Below are 24,934 nucleotides of genomic sequence, written 5' to 3'. Positions count from 1 at the left end.
GGAGGGGGGTGTAGAATCCTCCCAAAAGATAGTTAAAAACCTTCCCAGGACCTATAAGAAGCTTCACTGTAAAAGAGAACAATATCGGTTCAGCGGTTAGCGAGATCCTTTGGGACAGACAAAAAACGTTTACTAAATCTTGGTGAAGATATCTTCAACGCCGATACGATTTTTGAAATATAAGATTCCACTTTTGTCTCTCTTGTTGAAGATATCTTCACCAAGAGAGGCAAAAGTGGAATCATAAATTTCAAAAATCGTATCGGCGTTGAAGATATCTTCACCAAGAGAGGGGAAAGTGGAATCTTATATTTCAAAAATCGTATCGGCGTTGAAGATATCTTCACCAAGAGAAGGGAAAGTAGAATCTTACATTTCAAAAATCGTATCGGCGTTGAAGATATCTTCACCAAGAGAGGGAAAAGTGGAAAGGTAGACTCAGTTTTAGAGGATCCAAACCATAATCATAGATTATATTTCTGCTTCTATAAAAATGGATTCAACTCCCTAACTGTAAAATAGAACTCTTACCTTTAAAGTTATAAAACCAATTGAAATTCACTAAAGTCCCCAAAGTTGTTTAAGCTAACTTCTTACCTCAACATTGTAAAACTTATATTCATGATTTGTCGTAGATTATGATCTCCTTTCGAAATTATGCAACAAGAGAAGGAAAAATGTTTTTAAAATTCATTTAACTCATTCTCTCATCACATTTACGAACGAAGTTCTATTATTAAGTAAATCTTATTCTTCACACAAATTAAATTACTTATAAATTGTAATGTTTGTTTGTAGGGTTTAACAACAACTAAATACTCATAATATTTATATGGGGATCATAGTTCAGAAATTTTTTTTGTCCTTTTATAAGAAAAATTTAACTTTAAAAATAAAAATAATAGATTTCTTGATTTTATTTTTATGTTACAAACTTTTAGTTTTTAAGAAGAAAAAAATTTTTAAAAATATTTATGTCAGAATTTTTTCTGAACTCTGAAAAAGTGTCTTGAAAATTATTTAATTAATCAAGATGACACATTACACAATAAGGACGTTTTGATTCTACATTATTTATTTTATTTACTGCAGAATTAATATGTAATATGTAAGTAATATATTAATAAATTATTAAATTAATAAAGATGACTTATTACAAATTAAGGACGTTTTAATTCAACATTATTTATTTTATTTACTGTCACATAAATATGTAATTCTACACATATATATTAATATGTGGAAAAAATACAAAATGACGCATTGAAACAACCATAATTTTTATATTTAATCAGGCATTAATTTGTAATTTCTTTTTTAAAGAAAAATAATGGCAAATAAAAAACAATTAAAGACATATTAATAAGTCATTTTCTTTAAATACGTCACAAAAAAGACGTATTGAAAATTAACGACATGTCAATGCAACATTTCTAAAGAAACAAAACCACTTTAGTAGATGCTGGGTTTGTATAACACAATCAAGATTTATTGAAGGTCCCCAAAGTTAAAAACCAATAAATAAAAGGTTTTGGTAGAATTTTCAAGCAAATGTTCTTTCCCTACCTGATTACTATTGATAGTCATAGGACAAACGCAGGAGTCCCAAACGTCTGAGGGGACAAACGCAGGAGTGGAAACTTAACCTAACCTAACCTATTTAAAACAATCTTTTAGGTTTTTTAAATTCCTAACCCCTGCGGGGGTCTTATTTGTATATTTATATCTTAACATACCCTAACCTGTATAGAAAAACGTGATTAAATTAATACTTTAGCACTCCTGCGTTTGTCCACTCCGACGTTTGGGACTCCTGCGTTTGTCGTGGGATCCTATTGATGTGTTGGCATTTGGTCGGAGAACAACCGTTGCTAAAAATCAAATAAACTTTCACCCCCCCCCCCCACCCCGGCCCCCTCAACTTTATAAAAGCTTCCAAAGTTTTGATTTCTACACATGGCTATCAAAGGGAAGATTGATTTATCCCCTATTGTCCTATTACTGTTATTCTTGTAAAACAAATTTCTTAATAACTCACAATTGACAATTGGACTTTATTTTCAGGCAAAGTTTTTTTTGTCTTGCTTTGGAATAACTCGTTATTGTTTTCTCATTTTATACTTTTTTAACGTTTAAATTGTGGTTAGTATATGAGGCAATCTAATGGTTACACAGACATATACAACTATAGAAAATCCGGAATACAGGAATAGGACATTGGACAAGAAATTTATCTTCCTCTCAAAATTATACTCGTACCCAAAGTTTTATAAACACGATTTCTCAAGCGTTGGCTTAAAAGCTTTAGGGTTGAACAAACATTTAATGTCCAACATTTTCAAACTATAATCTTAATCTACAGACAGAGTGTTTTGGAATCACAACAATTTACCATTAATTTAGATCCCTGGCCATTATTTACTTAATTATTTGCTGATTTTTTTTTAGAGTTGATAAGTTTTTATAGAAAATCCACTTGATTTCCTATCCTTATATCTCCAAATGTTAAGAGACTATTTGAACAATTTGTCCCCTCCCAATGATGATTGATCTTAAGAGATGGGACAAAGGAAAATAAATCAATGTACTCCCTACCCAACATCTTATATTAATCAAAATTACACTTATGTAGATAAAAAGCATTGGTGGAAAAGTTTTGACGGTGTTATTTTGTAATACCCAATCAATTAAATTTCACCCCTCAAAGTTTTTAAGCTGATAAATGGCAAGCGAGTTTTTTTTTTATTTTACTGTCCCCTACCTCCCTGAAACACTAAAGATGTTTATTTATCTTTACACTTAATAAATTTTAGTCACAGGTTTTCATAGAAATAGATTGGTTGACATAAAAATTACAAGAACAAATACGTTTAATATCAGCGAAGCTATTTGTAACAAGAGAATATATCAAGTGAAAGATATATTAATTGTCAGCGATCTAAAGGGATAAGACAATGGTCGATAAATTGATGTACATCCCCAATGATGATACACAAAATTACCCTTTCTGAAGATTAAAATAAGTGGTTGAAACGATTAAACGCTTTACTTAATAAATCAATCATTCAAAATTCAGTAAAAGTACCCAAAGTGGTTAACCCAATGAACAAGAAAACGGTATTGAATAACTTTGGGGACTAGTGTAATAAATAGTCCATTGCACCCCCCCCCCCTCTCTCTCTCTGTATGATTATGCACTACCAATTATAAAGATCAAATGTAGAGGAAATTTGTTACTAAGTTGACATATGAAGCCAAAGCCATTAGTGTATTTACAGAGAACCGATTTGAGAGTAGCGTTACAGATAGGACTCTAGGATGACAGAAGGTCAGACAAACATTCAAATAATAGATAGAGTTATACAGACAATTATATATATAAGCAGCGCAACAATAAATGTTTTTTGTTTTAATAAATGTCTGAAAAAGAGACAACACAAGGGAAAATAAGGCAACTGACAACTTTTATAATATATTTGGATGCACTGACGTTGTTGTTGTTGTAGTTGTGCTACTCTCAGTTTTTTTCCCTGAAATATTTATTTCTTTTTTATGTTTATTGTAAAATATTTATGTTAAGCCCTATAGCCCCTTTAATATAAAACTAAAAGCTAAGCAATTAGACAATTATGTATGTCCGTAAAAGCCGGGGAGAAAGCGGACATTGTGCTGTTTATTACACCAGTCTCTAAAGTTATATAATAACATTTTCTTATTGGTTGGCTCAACAACTTTTAGGACTTTTATTGATTTCTATTGGTTGGTTCATTATGTTGGTTGTCCGAATGTTTCAACCACTAATTGTAAACTAAAGAATTGGTAGTTTTGTATATTAACATTGGGAATGTACATTAATTTTTCGGCCATTGTCGCATCCATTTAGATCCCAGGTAAAAGCTGTACAATTATAAAAATATACAGATAATCCTATCCAACAATATAGGCATTTATATATACTATTAGAAAGATATATCTCTCCACAAGTCTATCAAATAGAATAATCTATCTTGGTAAATGTACTTAGATCTACCTAACTTCCCACTTAACAACTAAAATGTAAATAGGATGACAGTCAAATTTATGGTCTGGTTTTGTATAGTACAGATTCTGTACATATATGGCTTTTTCCCCAGTTTATTAAAGGTTTATTTACTAAAGCGTTCCAATTATAAAACATTAAGTTAGATGCAGTTTTTGGTATCTATTTGCTTCTGTACCTTTAAACTCGTGTATATTCTCGGAGTATTGAATATCTATATTCGTTAAATTCACGTGTTTAAAAGTACGCTATACACTAAAACCTGTATCACCAAACCATTCAATGCATATAGGTAGTCTGAGATAGGTTTTCTTAAAAATAATATACAGGGAACAGATCTATAGCATAGATGTATATTCAGATAACTACCTTCCTCCCTTTTTCAATGACCTTTTTCGTCTGCTACCAAAATTTTACTATTTTAATATACATGACATTATTATAAGTGATCATGGCTGACCTATGACCGACATGAAATTATAAACTCGAATGTACGTTGACATTATATCCAACATATAAAGTTTACCTCAAGGATCTTTTCATCCCGAATTTTTATTAATAAAATAACCTGTTTTGAATATTTAAATTAGTAAAAAAGTGTGGACACTGCAAGTATTTTTAGCTAACTAACAAGAGAGAGTGTATGTAAAATATTGGGTACCAGTATAAATTACAGTCCTATATCTCCTTCCTCACTGGTTTACCTACAGATTAGCAAAAAAAAAAATAGTAAAACCATCTTAAGACTTTAATCTAAAAATTAAATAGTCCAAATCCATTCCTTGCTCAATGTAAAGCCTAATTCTGTAAAATCGAGAAATCAATCGGTTCATTAGTTATCGAAATTTTAAGTTACAGATTAAAATCTTGCTACCTTAGGCTTTATATAATAAGGTGGTCTGAATTTAACAACATCACTTTCAAATTTAAGCAGAGTTATTTTGTTTATTATATATATCCCTGTCCCATATTAAAATGCTGAATTCGTCCCTTGATGTCAGTTGGGGTTTAATTTATTGAAGATTGAAATTACAAGGACGGTGACATCATTTGATAGCGCAGCATTTTCCAAGAAAAATAATTCTAATGTCTTTTATTCAGGTCAGGCACGGTTTAAGAGGGCCTCAAAGGGATACGGAGGATAGGTGGGGGGCGTGGGGGGGGGGGGGGGGGCAGGGGTATATCATTGACTTGACTAAAAACTAAAAAAGGAAAACTATAGAGTGTTTACACAACCAAAAAGAGATAGATATTGTGTTAAAAAAAAGAGAGAGAGAGAGAGAGAGAGAGATAGAGAGAAAGAGAGAGATAATATGTAAGAGAGATTGAAAGATCTTAAGAAAAAATCAAATATTGAATGTTTATATAACGGTCCATTGATCTATAATCATGAGTAGCTTGCTGTTGTTGCGCTACTAATTGTCTTTGTTTACTTTTGAGAATTTTATTCACTGTTCGCTGGAAGGTGGAGTGGGTTAAGTTAGAGAGTGTATTATTGCATCCGGAAAAATATATCTCATTATCATCAGATTCAGAACCGCAAATTATTACAACAGACAAACTAGGTGCTTTCCCTCAAAGGGCCTATAAAGCACCGAAATCCCATTAAACATAAGGGAATATTTTTTCCTATGCGCAAAGTGGGCCCTAGCCCTAACACTGCAGCACTACACCCAGTACACAATATAACCTAACCTAAAGTAACAAACAAAAATACTAAAAAACTACCCCCCCCCCCCATTTTCTTTTCATTTCAAAATAAGGTAAGGTGTTCAGAGTATTAAACACTTTGATTTTAGGAGAGTATGTGGAAGTGAGGACACATCAGTTAGTTGAAGATAGCCTTAAAAGTGTATGAAACACAATTAGATTCATTACAGGCAAGCCGATATACCACATATAACACAGTATTTTACAAACAATAATTCTGGAATCCAGGATTTTTCACAGCATAGATTACAGAAAAGTAAAAAACATTAATTAGGAAATATTTGAAATTTGAAAAGTCCTACATTGAAACCAGAGTTCTTAAGGGATAAGACACTTTGAGATAAATTCATAAGCATCTCCAATGATTATAAACAATCCAATGTCCTCTCCCTTTCTGATTAAAACTGACAATTAAATTTTAGTATTTCAATAGTAGAAATTGTTAAGGAAAAGGAAAAAAACTACTAGTAAAAATTACGTGCTTTTAACATTTTTTTTACTAAAAATCCTATAATCAAGTATATGTAACTTATTCCTATTTGGAATTAATCCTATATTCCAAAAGATTGCCAAATTTTCTTATTTTGCTAGCACAGAGAGAGCGTGTAAATATACATCAACGTACTATAAATAACCTGTCATACTCTTATAGACGTGTGTGTTTATGTTTTTCCATGGGGGACTTTTTAGACAACCCCCCCTCTACCCCCTTTAAAAAATAAAAATTAATACACCGCTATTTATTAATTTTTGATTAGTCGTAGGCCAGTTAGTAAAATGACGAAACCTCTCTTTCATTATAAATTTGTATTTTTTATTACTTACACCAGAGATGGAATCTTTAAAAAAATTAGGGCTTTGTGAGACAAAATTATAAGTGAGGCAAATTGTTTTTGTAAAAATTAAAAAATCCTCCAAAATCACATAAAGATCTACAAAAATTAAGCAAAATCTTATCAAACTTAATTTAAATTTTGATCATAATGAACTAGTTCTCAAAATTTCTATAATTAACAAAAATAAAAAAAAATTCTTAGTTCTTGTGCCAAAGTCCAAGACAGCCCAAAATTATAATTTGAGATCCATTGTTTCACCCCTTTATCCCTAAGAAATCCAATATTTTTCAGTGTACTTTTAAAAACATTGATTTAACAAATATGACAACAAGGGGCCTCTCTCTATCTTTGTGTTTATATTTGCTTGAAAATTTGCTTTGCATGTTCAGATATTTATATTTGCCCTTGTAGTGTAGTAACAGTTATAATAATTGGTGTGCAGTCAATACCGCGCTATTTATCATATTCGCAAAAAAAACACAATCCTCAAAATACAGAAAAGGGATCTCAATCTGTGTGCAATCTCGGTGACCGCTGAATGGATATGGTTCTCCTTTACAGGGTAACTTCTGTTAGGTCCTGGGAAGCTTTATAACTATTTTAGGGATAGGTACCCATAAAAAACTAACAACAACTCCCCAAAAAATTATATTAAAAGCCTCTATGGGCATATCTGCTAAAAAGCAAATGTTTAATGAAAATACTGAGGCAAAGGAGAAGGAGGGTCAGTTTGTGCTGTTGTTATAATATGTGGTTCTGATAATATGATTATGTGATACATATGCGGAAGTGAATGCACACCACATAATAACTATCTTTGTCAATTGGCAGGGATATTGCCCCAGAATAAAAACTATTTAGACATTCAAGTATTTCTTAACTCATAACAATAGCTATATAAACAATTCATTTTGTCTTACTAATGATCATTTGGAAGAAAAAAATCCTGCGAAAAATCTTAGAAACGAAGCTACTCTTTTAGTTTTACTTTTTGTATATCTGTCGGTCAATCTTACATAACCGTTATACTAATATTATTTGTCTTAATCAGACACATATTGATTTATTACTACTTGGATCTTATACCAATATATCATGTACGTGAAATTTTTAGCTGGTTAAAAAAAAACTATCCCTCCATCCACCTGCTTAATCCCATCTCTCCCCTCCTACTAGATTAACGAAATGTCCAATAAGTCATGTCAATGATAGCAACATAAATTGACGAGACTTTTTCCCCTGTTCGCTCATAATATCCACGTATTTTCTATATCAATTCAAACATATCTTTTTAAAATACTAAGTTTGATCTTCCGTAGGAAAAAAATGGATGCAGATATCCTTGTTTATTAAGAATATAAAACATAAATTTGAATCAACATGAAATAAAATTATTAAGCATAAATTTACATGAATATGACTTAGTTTTGGCTGCTAATTTTCTAATTAACAAGGATGTAGAGTGTCAGAACTGAATAAGCAGAATATGCATACATTAGTATACGAGTCTAAACAAATTCAAAGTAGATTTGTTGCCAATATGCTTAAATTTTGTATAAGGACATACTTACATTTTTAGGACTTGATGGAGATGCTTCGCTTATATATGTACTTTGTTGTCCTAGGAATCAGTATTCCAAAATCAAATGAAAAGGCTAATTATATCACATACAATTGTTTTCAAAAATAATTTGATTCTATCATGCCTGAATTAATGGTAAGAGCAATCCGGTTCGGACGGACGGATAGATCCTTATTGAAGAAAAGCTCCGCTTTTAACAAAGATTACAACATTTTTTATAGACAAAGCTAGACAATCAAACATTGTATAAAGTACAAATAGTTTGAACAAATTTGCTACTACTTCTGAAGTGCACCTAATGCTTATAGGAAGAATCATGACAACTCCTAATTCATTACATAGATTAACGGACAGAGTTACTCGTTACAGACAGACGTAGGGACCCTAATTTTAGAGAAGCATCGCTTTTAATAATTGTTTTAAATTGTAAAATTTTGTTGTAAACTATAATTCTTTAGATCAAGATAAATTATTTGGTCTTGTATTAAATAATAGTTACTTCGACTTTAGCCTCTAAAGACGGGCAAAGATTTCAGGAAAATAGCCACACAAAGACACTTATAAAGCTTCCCTGAAAAGTACAAACCATTCGGACCATCAATTTCAGAGATTCTTGGCATTTCAGACAAAAACCATTCTACTTTATATTATAGAAAGACAGTGAAATGATGATTATTTTGCCTGACAAGTGGCTAAGATAATTGTTTCAATTCCAAATTTTCTCTTATCATGAACGTCAAATGTCATAACAATGTCAAACATACAAGCACCTGATTACATATTTTAGAACAAAGCTCTTTTAGTTAGATCAGATTTGTTAAGAATATCTCATATTGTTTAGTAATATTACAATTTTCCTATCGATTTCAAACTCATAGTAAGGATTCTCAAAATAATTAGGAATAAAAAAGAGAAGTGACTCTATTTGAAGCATGTTGTTTTTTTTATACCTATATATTTTAAAGAAAGAAATATTTGATTTAGTTTTGCGGTTTATATGATTTTTTAAATTTTGATTCAAAATATATTTATCATTCTTCCGTCTGATTTGATGAGGTATAATTTTATCGATGATGCCATCCTTGTCATTAAAAGAAGTCGAGAAATATGATGATGTTACAAATCTACTAGAAGCCTACCTTAAAATTGTAGCTGGTTGACTTATTATAAAACAAATTTCTAGAAAATCTTAACAAAAATCACTTGAATGCATAAAAATGAAATGTTTACATTTCTAACTGAAAAACTGAACTGAGCTAAAGTGTTAAAAAAAATTGAATTGTGTGCCTAAAGTTTTGAGTTAAGTGTTCATGTGTGTGTGTGCGTGTGTGTGTGTGGAAAAAGGACACTTTTCTGTTAAAAAAATACTTTTAAGTTACCTTATTTACATTGTATATCAAAGGGTTTTTAGTTTGACTAATGAATGCCCCTCTTAATCATTCCTAAGAAATTTTACTTCAAATAAAAATGTCAACAAACACATTATTAGAAAAAAATACTCACAGGGGAAAATCAAGATATCCTACAAAAGCTTTTTTCTAGGGGAAAAATAACTTTTTAGTAGATAAATCATTTTTAAAACTCAAGAAAAACCTAAATTGTACAGAATGTAAAAGTAAAAAATGTTCTCTGCATTTGCCTATTATCATATACATATATTTGTATTCTGGTAAAAAATAAAAATAATATTTAAGGCAAAATGTATTATTTATCATTTTCTTAACGATCAAAAGATTACAAGAGACTATTATTTTCACAGGCAGAAAAGTTGGTGGAAAAATAATCCAAAATAAGACTTTCCTATGAAATTGAAGTGGCCATTGTTGTTAAGTTTGTCATGTCACCTTAGATACCCTGCTTATCTTTGGGGCTGTTATTATATCAACATATGTAGTTTTGTTGCCTTTAATTGTATTTGTTGTAAGCATTAAAAATTTATATTGATCATAATATACATATCAGGAATAAGGTATATCCAACAAGCGAAATAAATGTAATATAATATTTGGGGGGCAGATAAAAAGGTTGTCAATTATACTATACCCCCCACCGACACGACAGCCAAAAATCACGTATAAGTTTCGTGATTTTTTTTCCAAATTAATTTCGTTGTTGGTATAAGCTGTTTACATATGATATTGGTAAATTAGCTGATGTAAAAATGTCGATTTCATGTCAGCTTTTAATACTTACATTAAATATAGGGATCTAAAGGGATAAGACAATGGCTGATGACTTAATGTACATCTCTAATGATGATATACAAAATAACCCATTCTGAAGATTACAATTAGTTAACCAACCAATCAAAATCAATTAAAGTCCCCAAAGTTGTTTATTCAACGAATATGAAAACGTTATTGAAAAACTTTGGGTACTAAACAGCCTAATGTTCCCTCCCTCCCGGCATTAAATACCGTATAGTCACCTTAAACTATTCAGAAACAAAAATAAAAAGGACATTATTAATAGAAATAAAATAAAAGGAAATAAATTTCTTTAGAGCCTTAAGCATAATTCTATCCTTTGCTTTTATGATTTGAAAAGTCTGTCATAAATAATTCTTTCATTTTTTTAGATAGAAAACTGTAATTTCATTCCCATTTATCATAAAAAAGGAAAGAGATGTGTTTGCACAATAAGATTTAGAAAACTTCATAATAAAGTAATCTAATCTTTTTTGAGAAGATTAATTTTGACTATTTCAGTTCTTAGTAACAAATTTTTAAAATAACTTTTAAAAAATAAATGCGGGAATCCTCTCACTCAAACTATACCTAACCTTACTTACATAAATATATTTTTTAATGCATCTTATCATTTTCTTTCAGATAGGAAATTTCCAGGGCTCATTAGCTGCGCATCAGCCACCTGTAAGCCTCATTATCTACCTTTTACAATTTTAAATCAGATGATGCTTAAACCTGGCCCAAATATAGTAATTCTCTTTTTTAAAATTCAAAGTATCCAAACGGGTTTAAATTTGAGGCTTTGTCGCGGCTGACGTGCGGCTGCCCAGCCCTAGAATTGAATTGCCATATTTTGTAGTCCATTATAGTCAACTGTCAACTTTTGGCTACTTTTTAGGAGACCTATTATTCACAGAAAAATTACATGTTTTCGGTATTACTAGCAAAACTTATCCTCATATAGGGTGTGTTCGTCTATCTGGCCGGAGGAAGTAACGAATATAATTGTATAAATAGATGAATATGTCAATTTCCGACAATAAAAATAACTTTTCAAATATAAAATGTGATAGAAATAATATTTTAATTAATATTCTTTCTTTCCCCTAACTTCAACACATTTTAATGCCTTATCGTCTATTGTACTATCCCTGTATTCCTTAAAACCAAAATATGTACTTATAGTAGGTGTATTTCTAATATTGAAGTACATAAAGTCTACCTTTAAGACATTTCAATTAAATTTTATTAATTTTAAATTCCAATTTATCTAAAAATTGTGGGTTTGTACTTTTCAGCCATTTGTGTGTTGCAAGGCTACTCTATGATTCACAACGTCGGTCTGTCAATCAGTCCGAAACGCTATGCTGCTGGCGAAATTATTAAAAAAACATTTAAGTGATCTCCATAAGCATCTACTATATAACTCACTTTGTCCTTCTTTCTTATATAAAGATTTTTTATAAAGATAAAGAATGTACATTAAAGTTGTTATTAAAGATAGTCTTTAAAAATTTTTGTAAAGATTCATAGCTTTTTTTGGTAATGGTAAAAAATTGTAAAACAATTATTTCAATAAGTTTACCACTTTCCTGAGGGGGGGGGGGGGAATTGGAACAGGCAAAAACCCTGCTGTATTATATTATTAACATACAACTGTAGTAATAATGTCATTATTAGAATAGCAGTCCCTGTCACCATCTCATGTATCAGGTTAAAATCAAGTAACTAAATATGTCAATGAGGTGTTCATTCTTTTCGACCAAATTCATGTACAATTACAGCAACAAAAAATTGTACATTTTATTTCAACAAATATGGTTAAAATTATGCCTTATATAAAAAATGAAATAAATCCAGGGATCTTAAGGAATAAGCATACATCTCACATGATTAACCCTTCTGTAAATTAAAATTATTGGTTATAAAGTTTGGCCCTGCTAGTTTGGAACTAACCAGTTGAAATTCAATAAAAGTACACACAGTTTAAAAACCAAGTAATGATAAAACATATTTATAAAACTTTGGGTACCATTGTAATTTATAGTTCAACATCCCCACCCTACCTAAAGAGGGCTCCTATTAATTTCCAATTTGATTGGTAGTTTGAAATGTACACCTGTCAATGGAATGGTTGTGTGTGGGTGATTTTAGGAGTTTGTGTGTATCACTTTCATGTGGGTGACTTAGGGGAGCAGAGATACTCTATAGTTCTAGTTTGTGTGTATCACTTTCAGGTGGGTAACTTAGGGGAGCAGAGATACTCTATAGTTCTAGTTTGTGTGTATCACTTTCAGGTGGGTGACTTAGGGGAGCAGAGATACTCTATAGTTCTAGTTTGTGTGTATCACTTTCAGGTGGGTAACTTAGAGAGCAGAGATACCATATAGTTCTAGTTTGTGTGTATCACTTTCAGGTGGGTGACTTAGGGGAGCAGAGCTACTGTATAACTATTCTTAGTGGGTCATTATTATCCCAGGAATCTAAGGGATTGGCCAATTGCAGATAAATTAAAATACACAGTTATGATGAACAAAATTACCCCTTCTGCAGATATATAATTGGAAGAGACAACAACTAAACAAGATTTAATAACATTCTTCATACTTTTAAGCAATGTTTATAATACTTTGGGATCTGTATGATTTTATGGCCAGTGTCATCACCCTAATTTCAATGGATGTATCGACATAAAGTGGCTATAGCGCTGATATATCGTTTTGGGGCTTAATAGGTCAATTTTTATGTATGTTTTTATCCTTGTTGAAGTTTGTGTTTTTTAGGGCACATGTGCTAAATTTGTTTAGCCTAGCAACCACGGATAAAAGAACGACAAATAAATCTTCCACCCAATTATACTTTAGTATCCCTTTAGAAAGATATAATCACAAGTAAAAATAAGTCATGTATATTAATTTTGAAACTCACTTAACCCCCTCCCCCCCCACCCCTACTGCATGGTAACCATATAGAGTCAGGGATACGTGGTAAAGAACAGGAAAGAAAACAGTTGTGTAAAGGCTTACTAGAAGTTTTAAAATAATTGAGATGGGGCGAGCTATATGTAACTTTCACTAAGGGGTGCAGACCCTGTGCCGACTTTCAATTTTGTTTTTGAAAATCAGTCAATAGTGTCGAATATATAAACACAGCCAAGTGGCAAAAAAAGAAAACTATTTGCTAGCAGACGAAATACCTCACCAATGGGGCCAGTTAGTTATCTCGTTTACAAATCTATACTTAAAAATGAGCTTAATAAGCTAAATACTCTTATTAATTTTATTCTAAAGTATGGAGGTTGGCATAGACGTTCAAGGGGGGGGGGGGGTAAAGGGGTGATTACCCCACCCAAAAAAAAAAGCTTGGACGCCCCTGGAGGGTGGTAGAAAATAACAGAGTCAAAAAAAACTTACTTTTACTGTTATGATAAAATGTAGTTTAAACAAATAAAAACAAATCATTTCAAGACTGAAATTTAAATAAAAACTTATAGATTGACCTAGATAATTAAGTTGGTTATTGAAGATTAGCTGAACCTAGTAATAGTGTCTAACTTTTTATCTTTGTGACGTAACAAAAATCGAAGGATGAGAGGGGAGGTGGGAAAGGAAACTCCTAAAAAAGATATGGATTTTTGTTACGTCACAAAGATAAAAAGTTAGACACTATTACTAGGTTTAGAGTAGCTTGGCTACTGAAAATGTTTAGATTTTATCAGACAGACAGACGTTGTATTTTATTAAGACATTTATAACAAGATTAGTCTGCATGAAAACATGGGTATTTACATTGCTTCATGAAAAAACAAGGGATGAAAGAGACATCAAACTTTCGCATTCAGAGATGGATCTTTAAATCATTTTAGTGGTGAGCCAGATCGGGGTGAGCCAACTTTCCACGAACGAGAGCACAGCCTTTTATGAAATGCCGCGCTGTGATTGGCTGAAATTCGGCTCACCCCGATCTTGCTCACCACTAAAATGATTTTAAAATCCAGATCTGCTGTATCCAAGTCAAAAAAGACGTTTTCTAATTCGTTGGCGTAAAAACTTTGGGTATTTTATCCAATCAGCAGAATCGAAACTGATGCTGTAAGTATTGGTGCAAAAAATGGGGACAAATTTCAAATTGTTTTGACGTGTATTCTTTTTTTGACGTCATACCCCCATCTCTTTTCTAGGGGGTTTCTTTCCTCCTGCCCTTTTCTTTCCCTTCACATCAGCCCCGTCAAATCAATTTAAAATTTGTCCCCATTTTTTGCACTAATACTTACAGCATCATCGAACTATTCAAACAGTGATCATAATCTATAAAAAAAAACGTTTGCTTCTCATAAATAAGGCTTTTTACATCAATTTATTGACAATTTTCATTCATATCCCTAAAGGTGCATGGAAAAAAATGTCTAAGAACGCAAGGAGAAAGGGGGCATTGGGCTGTTTATTATACTTGTCCCCAAAGTTTAATAATAACATTTTCTTATTCGTTAGCTTAACAACTTTGTGGTCTTTTATTGAATTTTGATTGATTGGTTCATTTAGTCGTATGTTTAACGTTTAAATCACTAAATGTAATCTACAGAAGGGATACTACACGTATATTCATTGGGGATGTACATTAACATATCGGTCATTGTCTTATCGCTGCTAAGAAAGTCATATAAGACACATTTCTAGATAAAACGTTTAAAAGTAAAGATGTAAGAAATATAAAAACTGAACGCCCTTATTTCAAAAGGCCTAACATTAACATTTAACAGTACACACACTAAATTTATCTTTGGGCAATTTTAATTAAATTTTATAAAAATCATCACTAATTTAAATTGAGACATTAAAGCGTGGCTTGAATAAAAACAAAACAATTATGCTCGTAATCAACGCAGCCGAATTGTTAAATTGCAGTATTTTTAAGGCATATATAGCAAATGTTATGGTAAAAATGTAAAAATGAAGGCAAAAATATACAATTAATTTTACTGGGAGACTTATTCAGATGATAGACAGAAGGATATATTGACGAGTTTAGTTATAGAAAAGCTATGTTATGAAAAAACAATATGATATTATTCATAAAAGTGGAGCTTAAAATCAGACTGTAGGACACACAAACAGTAACATAACTAAAATGAAAAGTAAAAATAAAATTCTCTTCCAATTTGTTAATAAAAATTGCGTAAATAAAGGATACTGTTTAGGGACATACTTAAAAAATTACAGAACTTAACTATGAAATTCAGATTATCAAAATAATGTACCTTGTTGTCCTAGGTATCAAAGTTTCAAGAAATACATGAATGCAATAATTGTATCATCCAAAAATAGAAGTAAAAAAGTTTTAAAATCTTAAATCGTACCTATATATTAAAGAATCATTTTGAAGAGTTGAAAATCAATTCCAACATAACATTACAATATTAACAACTAGCGGCTTCGCCCCTAGCCTCTAGAGGCTTTGCCCAAAAAGGTTTAATCAAACCAATTTTTCGTATTTTAGATTTAAAAGAAAAATTTTAAAAAAATTCTTGGGGGGAAATTTTTTTTTTGAGGGGGGTGGGGTAGTCGACCCAACTATTTTTATTTTAGTTTTAAAACAAATTTTTTATGGGGGGGTTGGGGGTGTCCCATTCCCCAAGAAAATAGTTATAAACCTTCCCGGGACCTATGAGAATCTACCCTGTAAAGGACAACCCGATCGGTTCAGCGGTTAGCGAGATCATTCGCTACAAACAAACAGACAGACAAACATCGTTCTACTTTGTATTATAGATAAGACCTCTCCGTTGCATACGGAATGACACTAATTATTTACTAATTATAGAAAAGGTTCGCTATTAAAAATTGTGTATTTGTGAAGTTTTTAGGTTAAGTTAAGTAAAACAATGAGGGAGGGTGATAACAATGAAGGTTAAATCATATTACAAACACTCCTTCCCCCTAAAAATGTACCAGATACTAAAGGCAGAACATGAAGCATAAGATATGGAAGGAACATTCATTTATTTTCCATTATCCAATCCCTTAATCTCTAGCTAATAAAACACAATCAACGCAAAAACAATTTTTGCGCCCAAAAAATAATCATGCAAATTTTCAATATTTATGTAATCGTACATTTTTTTTTAAATTTTCGTTGATTTAGTCACGTTTCATTAAACTAAGAAACTCTAGTTTTGTTTTATTACAACAAATAAAACAAATTTACTTAAAATTGATTATAAAATATGAGCAAAATTTTCTTAAATATAAATTATACCAGTAAAATTCAATTTTCAAAACAAAACAAGAACAATAGATTTTTATAACTCAATTAGTTGAGAAAGTTTATTAAGGACAAAAAAAACTTTCTATCCTATTAAATAAAGTAGTAAGGTTTTTTCTTAAATTTAAGATATTAATAATGACTGAACTAATCAAGGTCAAAGTCACATTTCTAGATATGGATTAAGGCTATTTTAGATTAAGTCCGTGAGATGGTTTTATGCTTCTTTCTATCCACTCCATTGATGCCGAGCACCTAGATGATTGGGGCACAGCCGCAAGTTTTAAAAAACAGGAACAATGAAAATTAAAAATTATACACAGCTAATAGGTTATTACAATAGAAATCCCTAAAAAACTTAAATACTTACAGAGATGCTTCGGCTTTAAAAATCTTGACATTTTTACGTTTTTACTGCTTTATTGTGCAATATAATATTTAGGCCTCCTCACAGCTTTACAGAGATAGAAAAAAGCTTAGAATAAATCTAAAGAAAAACGTTTTTAATCGTCTCATCCCTATCAAAAAAACATTAATCTTAACCCTTGAGACTCTTTCAAGAAAATAGCCCTGCGGGGCCCACACAGAATTAGAGCAAATTAAACGTTATAAAATTTATGAAGCAACATTTCAAATTAAAAAAATATCAAAACAGTGTCCCTCCTATAAAAGCTCACCCTCCCCCCCCCCCAAAAAAAAAAAATAACATCTTTTAATGGGGGAGAATCTTTCTCAATTCTACACTTTCTTAAAATATTGTGAATTTGAATATTCCCTTTATCCCTAATTACTTTCCTTGAAACAAAAATAATAAATTTAAATTGCTCAAAATAGAAGTAAATTTGGTAATTATCAAAAAAAGTTATTTATATTTGATTTACAACCTAATCAAACAAATATCAAAACATTGTGTTCTTTTACAATTTCAAAATAGTTTTGTTGACTTGCTTGTATTTAATAAAAGTTATAATTAGACAACTTTTTACCTTATAGTGTGGTGTTGGCAGGGAGGGAGGGGACATTAAGCTGTCTTTTTTAACTCTGTCCCAAAGTTTTTTGAAAATAACGTTTTCTTATCGTTGACTTACCAACTTTGGGAACTTAAATTTAAAATGGGAGGTTCATAAAGTTTAGTTTCCAAATGTTCCTTTCCCTATTCGCAATCTACAAAGGGGTAATTTTGGTTATCTTTATTGGGGATGTACATCAATTGATCGGACATTGTCTTATCCTCTTAGATCTCTGGCTCAATATTGATTTGATTAATGTTAATTTGTGCTTAGACTAATTTAAAAATGCAAACTAGGACGTCCAGGCTTTTTTTAATGGGGGTAAATGAGTTGTTTCAAAGGTTTGTATTTTTTGTAATTTATTTTTTTTAATTACAAGGCGTAAAATAAGAAGTTTCAAAGTTTATCCCCACCCTTTTACGCCTATAAATCATTCTAGTGGTAAATTACTTTTAAAGACGGATGGCAATATGTATACAGTAGTTCCGATGTTGAAAATATGCTTAAGTATTTTATCTATGGACTGCCATCCACTTAATCCATTTTTGGAGAAGGCGCAAGATTAGGAAGAAAAAAAACAAGAAAACATAATCGAAATCGTCATGAAAATGTAAAAATATCAACTCAATGTTAATCAAAAAAGTTCTCTAAAGGAAAAGTGAAACTATTCTCTATTTTTGCCCTCCTTTAAATATTCGCTCGTAATATAAAGTTAACCCATTAATGACAATAGGGTCTTAAACGACGCACAAATTCAAACCTATACTATCACTCTATTTTTTTATGCTGTCCTTTTTAAATGTTTATAAATAACTGAATAAAGCTTCAAGTTTTGTCCTCTACATTGCTTGGCCTCTCACTTCATTCGATGACCAGATGAAATCATATTTTCATGGCAGAGGTGGAAAAAATAGGAAAAAATTTCCACACCAGGTCTAACTTTTTTCTTTTAAAGAATTAAAACATACTTATTTATAATTAATTATAGCATTTGTTATATATTTTTAGTTTCTGCTAAGTTTTCTTTAATTTTAGTTAGTTTATATACTTTTTTTTGATAAATTGTTGTGCGTCGTATTCGACGCATTCGGACTAATCATTTTAGCCATTGCGTCCTTTTTGACCTTATAGGACTAATCATTTTAGGATTTTACTGTATAATCTCCTATAATCTACTAGTTGCTACGCCCCTAACCTCTAGGACGTGTGGGGGATGTCAGGAAAATAGCTTAAAACCATCCCAAGGTATTTATAAAGCTTCCCTGATAAGTAAAACCAATTCAGATCTTCAATTTCTGTAATCTTTGGCTTGAGCCAAAAAACCTTACTACTTTATAGTATGGAATACAATACAAGCAGCGGCTACGCCCCTAGAGGCATCTAGGGCCCCTTAGATTGCAGGGGGAGTCAAATCCCCTCTTTCAATTACAATTTTTTAAAGAAAAAGTTTTTTTTTTAATTTTTTTTTTTTTTATTTTCTAGGGATGATTTCTCTTAAGGGATGGTGGTGGTACCCTCCTTCAAAATAGTTATAAACCTTACCAGGACCTAGTAGAAGCTACCATGTAACGGAGCAACATATAGGTTCAGTGGTTAGCAAGGTCCTTTGGTACACACACAAAGACATACAATAACATGTTACTTTATTTTAAGGATATAAAAATAGTAGCGCAGATAATCTACAACTAGGGTCTGTCTGTACGTCCACCTGTCTGTATTTCCATAATTGCATCCAAATAAATAATAGCTACCTTACATCTAGGGAATGTATGTATGTCTGTCTATATATCCAAAATTACAGCCAATTAAAGACTGTAAATATGTTTATACTTCCGTAATTTTTATTGCAGCCTAGCTGTTAATATATTTATAAAAATAGCGCAAATACTCTACAATTGTGGTCTGTCTGTACATCAGTCCGTCTGTATATATATAATTGCATCCAAATAATTAACAACTACGCTACAACTAAGAAATGTATTGGTTAGGGATCTAAAATAGTAAGTCAATGGCCGATAAATTGATGTACTTACTCAGGGATATTATACCATAAAATCTTTCTGTAGATTACATTTAGTGGTTGAAACATTTGGACACTTAATAAACCAACCAATCAAAATACAAATACAATTCCTCACAGTTGGTAAGACAACAAATAAGAAAAAGTTATTATAAAACTTTAAGGATTAATAGGGGCTGGGGGGGGGGGGTTGAGGGGTTGTCATGTATTGGGTTGTTCAATATAATTGTCGACAAAATCATATTTTTTTTGCTAAACATTGTAATAAAGTGAAAGGGTATCTATCTGTGTATCTGCTTAACTGATATGCTTCTTTTTTTACTTTGTAGCTTCTCATAGGTCCTAGGAAGGTTTACAACTGTTTTTGGGGAGGTTACCTCCACCCTCCAAAGAGAAATAGCCCCTTAAAAAAGACCCCCCAACACAAGAAAAAATAGAATTAACTTAATGAAATTAATTCTTTTTAAATAAAAAATATTGTTGTTGAATTCAATGACCTCTCCCCATCTCAAGTGCTCCTAAAGGCCTCTAGGGGCGTAGCCACTAGTACTAAATAATTATATTCTGAATTGTTTCATACAGACGAATGGACGTACAGACCGACACTGATTGTAGAGTATCTGTGTTATGTATCCTTTTAATAAAGTAACAGGATATACTTTCTACATGTGTCTGTGTGTTGTGTACCAAGGGATCTCACTAACCACTGAACCGATATGGTTCTTCTTTACATGGTAGCTTCTCATAGAACCTGATAAGGTTTATAAATATTTTGGGGGAGAGTACCACCACCCTCCAAAGAGAAATCGCCACTTAAAAAAGACCCCCAACACAAGAAAAAATAGAATGAACTTAATGAAATTAATTCTTTTTAAATCTAAAATAAAAAATATTGTTGTAGAATTCAATGACCTCTCCCCATCCCAAGTGCCCCTAAAGGCCTCTAGGTGCGTAGCCACTAGTACCAAATAATTATATTCTGAATTGTTTTATACAGACAAATGGACGTACAGACAGACACTGATTGTAGAGTATCTGTGTTATGTATCCTTTTAATAAAGTAACAGGATCTAAATACATTCTACATACATGTGTCTGTGTGTACTAAGGGATCTCACTAACCACTGAACCGATATGGATCTCCTTTACATTTTAGCTTCTCATAGGACCTGGTAAGGTTATAACTATTTTGGGGGAGAGTACCACAACCGCTCTAGGAGAAATCACCCCTAGAAAATAATAAACCCCTCTCATTATTTTTTAAAAAATTTTCTTTAAAAACTGTAATTGAAAGAGGGGGTTTGAATCCCCCCAAACCCAAGGGTCCCTGGATGCCTCTAGGGGCGAAGCTGCTGCTAGTATAGTGTTCCATACTATAAAATAGTAAGGTTTTTGTCTGAAGCTAAAGATTATAGAAATTTCGGGTCTGAATTGGTTTTACTTATCAGAAAAGCTTTATAAATATCTTTGGATGGTTTTATGCTATTTTTCTGACATTCCCCACCGACCCTAGAGGTTAGGGGCGAAGCAACTAATAGATTATACAGTAAAAGCCTAAGATGATTAGTCCGATATGGTACATAATAGACGCATGGGAAAAATGATTAGTCCGAATGCGTCGGAAACGACGCAAAAAAAAAACTTCTTTGGTATGCCACAAATCAAAAAATCTAAAAATACAAATGTCTTACAATCCCTTAAGGAAGCTGTGTTTAAAATTTCAAGTGATTCTGCCGACAGGGGGGAAGTTCGGCACTAATGGGTTAATGTTGTCCTATCGATTCCAAACCATTGAATAATAAAGTACAAATACTATAAGAAGTAGTAGCGTGGACGGGATTTCACCAAGGCCTTGCAAGGGTTGAAAAAAGGAAAATTCCTTCGAATATCTAGTTTTAGGGGGTTTAATACACCCCACTAATGCACACGTATGAATAGCAGTTCTATAACATCATTTAAAGTTTATGTATCGATTTTTGAGCTTTTTTATGACTTTTATGCAAAAGAAACATCCGTTTAATATTAACCAGGGGATTCCACGGACGATATATGATAAAGTAAAGTATGACATTTAAAATTGTTTTGTTTACTTGCGAAAATATTGTAGGCTACGAAAAATGTTCAACTTTTATGTAAATAATTTGAAAATAAAATGTTATATTCGTAACACGCATAAAGACAGCTATTAGAATATTACGCCACTACGCATTTCATTTTTTTAGAAGCACAGCTTCTCCATAAATAATTTGTAAGCGTATATACGTTTGTCTGGATGTCGCTTTTTAATTAAAATTCGCTTATTAAAAAACACATAGACATTGACAAATTCTTTCTTTGTGTTATTTTAGGTAAACCGTCCTCAATTTAACTCTTTGTCTCTAATTATTTTGAAAAAATCTTTTTTATCGTTAATGACATGCTAGTTATATATTCAAAATTAACTAAAAGACTACTAAAGTTTTGTAATGATTATAGAAGCCTTTTTTATTAAGTCAAAAATCGTTTTTTTAGAATTATCAATCAGAATAGTTATGTAGAGCATCGTACGAGGGACAGCTTTCTGCGTATATTGAAGGGAAAATATTGAGCTGAGGGGCCTTAAGCCCGGGCTAACAATTCTATGTTTTTTAATTTTAATATTCGTAGAAAATTGTCTGTAATACGATACAATGCATGATATTTTATCATGGCTGACAACTGGTTCTAATCCAGCAGATGTTAATCGGTTTAGAGGCCATTCTGGAATTAAATTGTCCTTACCTGACAGGAGACAAGCTGGATCTGGAGCTGCCGCAGGATCCAAGGGACAGGGTCGATGGCCGCCGACCTAAAAATGTGCATTTTTACTTTCACAGCTTTCTTGAATATGACAAAGGAGGGAGGAGACTAATTATATCCTCTTTTCTTATCTTTTCATTAGGTAGAATTTCATATGAAATAAAATGTAGGAATAAATTTATTAATACTTGGATGTTACACTAGATTTTCATATTCTCTAATAAATTGAAACTTGTAGTGGGTTAAAATAAAGATATCCCCAATCCACTCCTCTCCTGCTGGATTAACGAATTAACTAATAAATGACAAGGTTAAAAACAAGCTATAATGACGACAATTTTCCCCCTTTTATAATATCAACGTTTATTCTACATCCATTCCATATTATGATTACAGGGTCCATGAGGTGGGGACGTACGGTTATATAACCCCTTCCTTCCCTATTGTTTTACTCTAATGTTCTGACAGATTTTCTTACCTAGCTGTGAGTTGCCAGCCCGTATCTGGGCCAGCCTTTCAGAAAGGTCTGTCATTTTATATATTCTGAAAGTAAAATGTAAATTTAATATTATTCTTCAAAATAGCAGTCGAATGTCTTTATTATGTGTGTCTGTCAACACTTAAAAATAGAATGGAAAACTAAACAAAGAGCGGTGTACTTTGTAAAGTTGGATAAAGACAATTTACATAACCAGATTAAAAGACATATGTACAGACAATCATTACTTATAGAGTAATTGCTGTACTAAAAAAATTAGATTTGATAAAATAAAAAACACTAGCTGCCAAGGACCAAGGAAATCTTCTGCAAAAAAAATGTTTTTTTTTTGTTTTTTTGGGGGGGTTGGGGGTGTCCCACCCCCCCAAGAAAATAGCCTAAAACCACCACAGGACCAGAAGGTGTGTACCCTGAGTAGAATCCAATCGGTTCAGTGGTTACCGAGATCTTAAGCTTTAGACGGACGGACGGACAGACATCATTCTACTTTGTATTATAGATAACTTTAATAATAAAAAATAAAATCTAATCTCATGAAGGAAGCTTCAATCCTGCAAATCATTTGTTGACTAAGGCAAATCTCACCTTTACTAACCTAACCTAACCTAACAAAAGAAGTACTTGTATTATTAAGTATAACTTTTAGTGACGGTAGCCGAAGGCAGCCGAAAGTCACCGTTTTTAGTCGTTTCAGTTACCCATTGAATGTTTACTCCTACATGTATGCATACATCAAACAGTGATAGTACATCTTTAGTTTTCTATGTTAACCCATTTGAATTTTGACTTCTACATGTATGCATACATTAAAAACTGATAGCGAGACAGGTGTCCCAACATCTAAATACATTTAATAATCTATGTAGTTAACCCATTGAATGTTTTCTCCTACATATAAGCATACATCAAACACTGATAGCGAGACAGTTCAGAAAAAGCTACCTGTCCCAACATCTTCATAAATATAGTTGTCCATGTAGTTAACCCATTGAATTTTGACTCCTACATGTATGCATACATCAAACACTGATAGCGAGACAGGTATCGCAGCTATGGTTTAGAAAAAAAAACATTTGCCGCCCTATGCTTGTCTCGAAAAAAAGGTTTCATGACTGCGGCTAATAGCTACAGAGCGGCTGAAAATGGCTACTAATCCGAGGGCAGAATTGAAATAAATCTTTTCAAAATACTTTTACGTAGTAGGTTTATACTTAAGGGGTTTTATTCTCCATTGACCCTCCCTATAATAAAAAAATTGCTATAATTAAGTTCTTTTTCGTTTTTTGCAACATTTGTCTCTGCTTTAGTTCAAAATACCCATCATTCAAATTTATGTTCATCTAATATATTCAAAAAAACAAATAGCTAAAAATGCGTTAAAATCTCCTTAATAGTACATTGTACTATAAAAAATACACTCCCCCAATTATAATCAGATAAAATAAATTTCAGCTGTTAAAGAGTTTTTAATAAACATAAATAAATACACATACATATAAGTTACCATTCATAAGATATTTTATTAATATTATATAAACACTTTAAACCAATTTATCAGAATCATTCATAAACTAACTGTGGTAGAGGTGTTTGTCTGTCATTTTCATAGTTGTCTGTTTGTCTTTTTAGGTGTTTGACTGTCTATTTTTTGTAGGTGTCTGTCTGTCTATCTTCCTTTTCATATTTAGTTGTCTGGCTTTTTCATATGTGTCTGTCGTCTTTATTAGGCTTCAGCCTGAATTTTACAGAGAATAAGGAGCCATTGGATTGTAAATTACCCTGGTACCAAAAGTATTATATCAACATTATCTTATTTGTTGGCTCATAAACGTTTTATACTTGCATTGAATCTTCATTGACTTGCTAAGTTAGTAATGTCAAAAATTATTATTCAATATTATTAATTTTCAAAAGGGTAAAATTTGTTTATAATCATTGGGGATTTATATAAATTTAGCGTTCGTTGTTTTATTCCTGTTTTTAGTATTTTTTGTTGTTGTTTTTTTAGTG

General features: G+C 31.7%; 1 protein-coding gene across 1 annotated transcript in view; it reads right to left on the bottom strand.

Moving 5' to 3' along the window:
- LOC145334313 (uncharacterized) overlaps positions 1-22,976 on the bottom strand; it is a 68,742-nt gene extending 45,766 nt beyond the window's left edge. The window contains exons 1-2 of the mRNA XM_080179722.1: positions 22,904-22,976; positions 22,408-22,474 (exon numbers count right to left, since the gene is read on the bottom strand). Of these exons, the coding sequence (XP_080035848.1) occupies positions 22,408-22,474; positions 22,904-22,958 (122 nt within the window). The 5' untranslated portion in view covers positions 22,959-22,976. The remainder of the gene's footprint in view (positions 1-22,407; positions 22,475-22,903) is intronic.
- Positions 22,977-24,934: the final 1,958 nt, after the last annotated feature.

This window comes from Acartia tonsa, chromosome 12 (assembly GCF_053477335.1).
Source record: "Acartia tonsa isolate MP-2025a chromosome 12, ASM5347733v1, whole genome shotgun sequence".
NCBI classification, from domain to species: domain Eukaryota; kingdom Metazoa; phylum Arthropoda; class Copepoda; order Calanoida; family Acartiidae; genus Acartia; species Acartia tonsa.
This window is presented reverse-complemented; position numbering and strand designations above follow the sequence as displayed.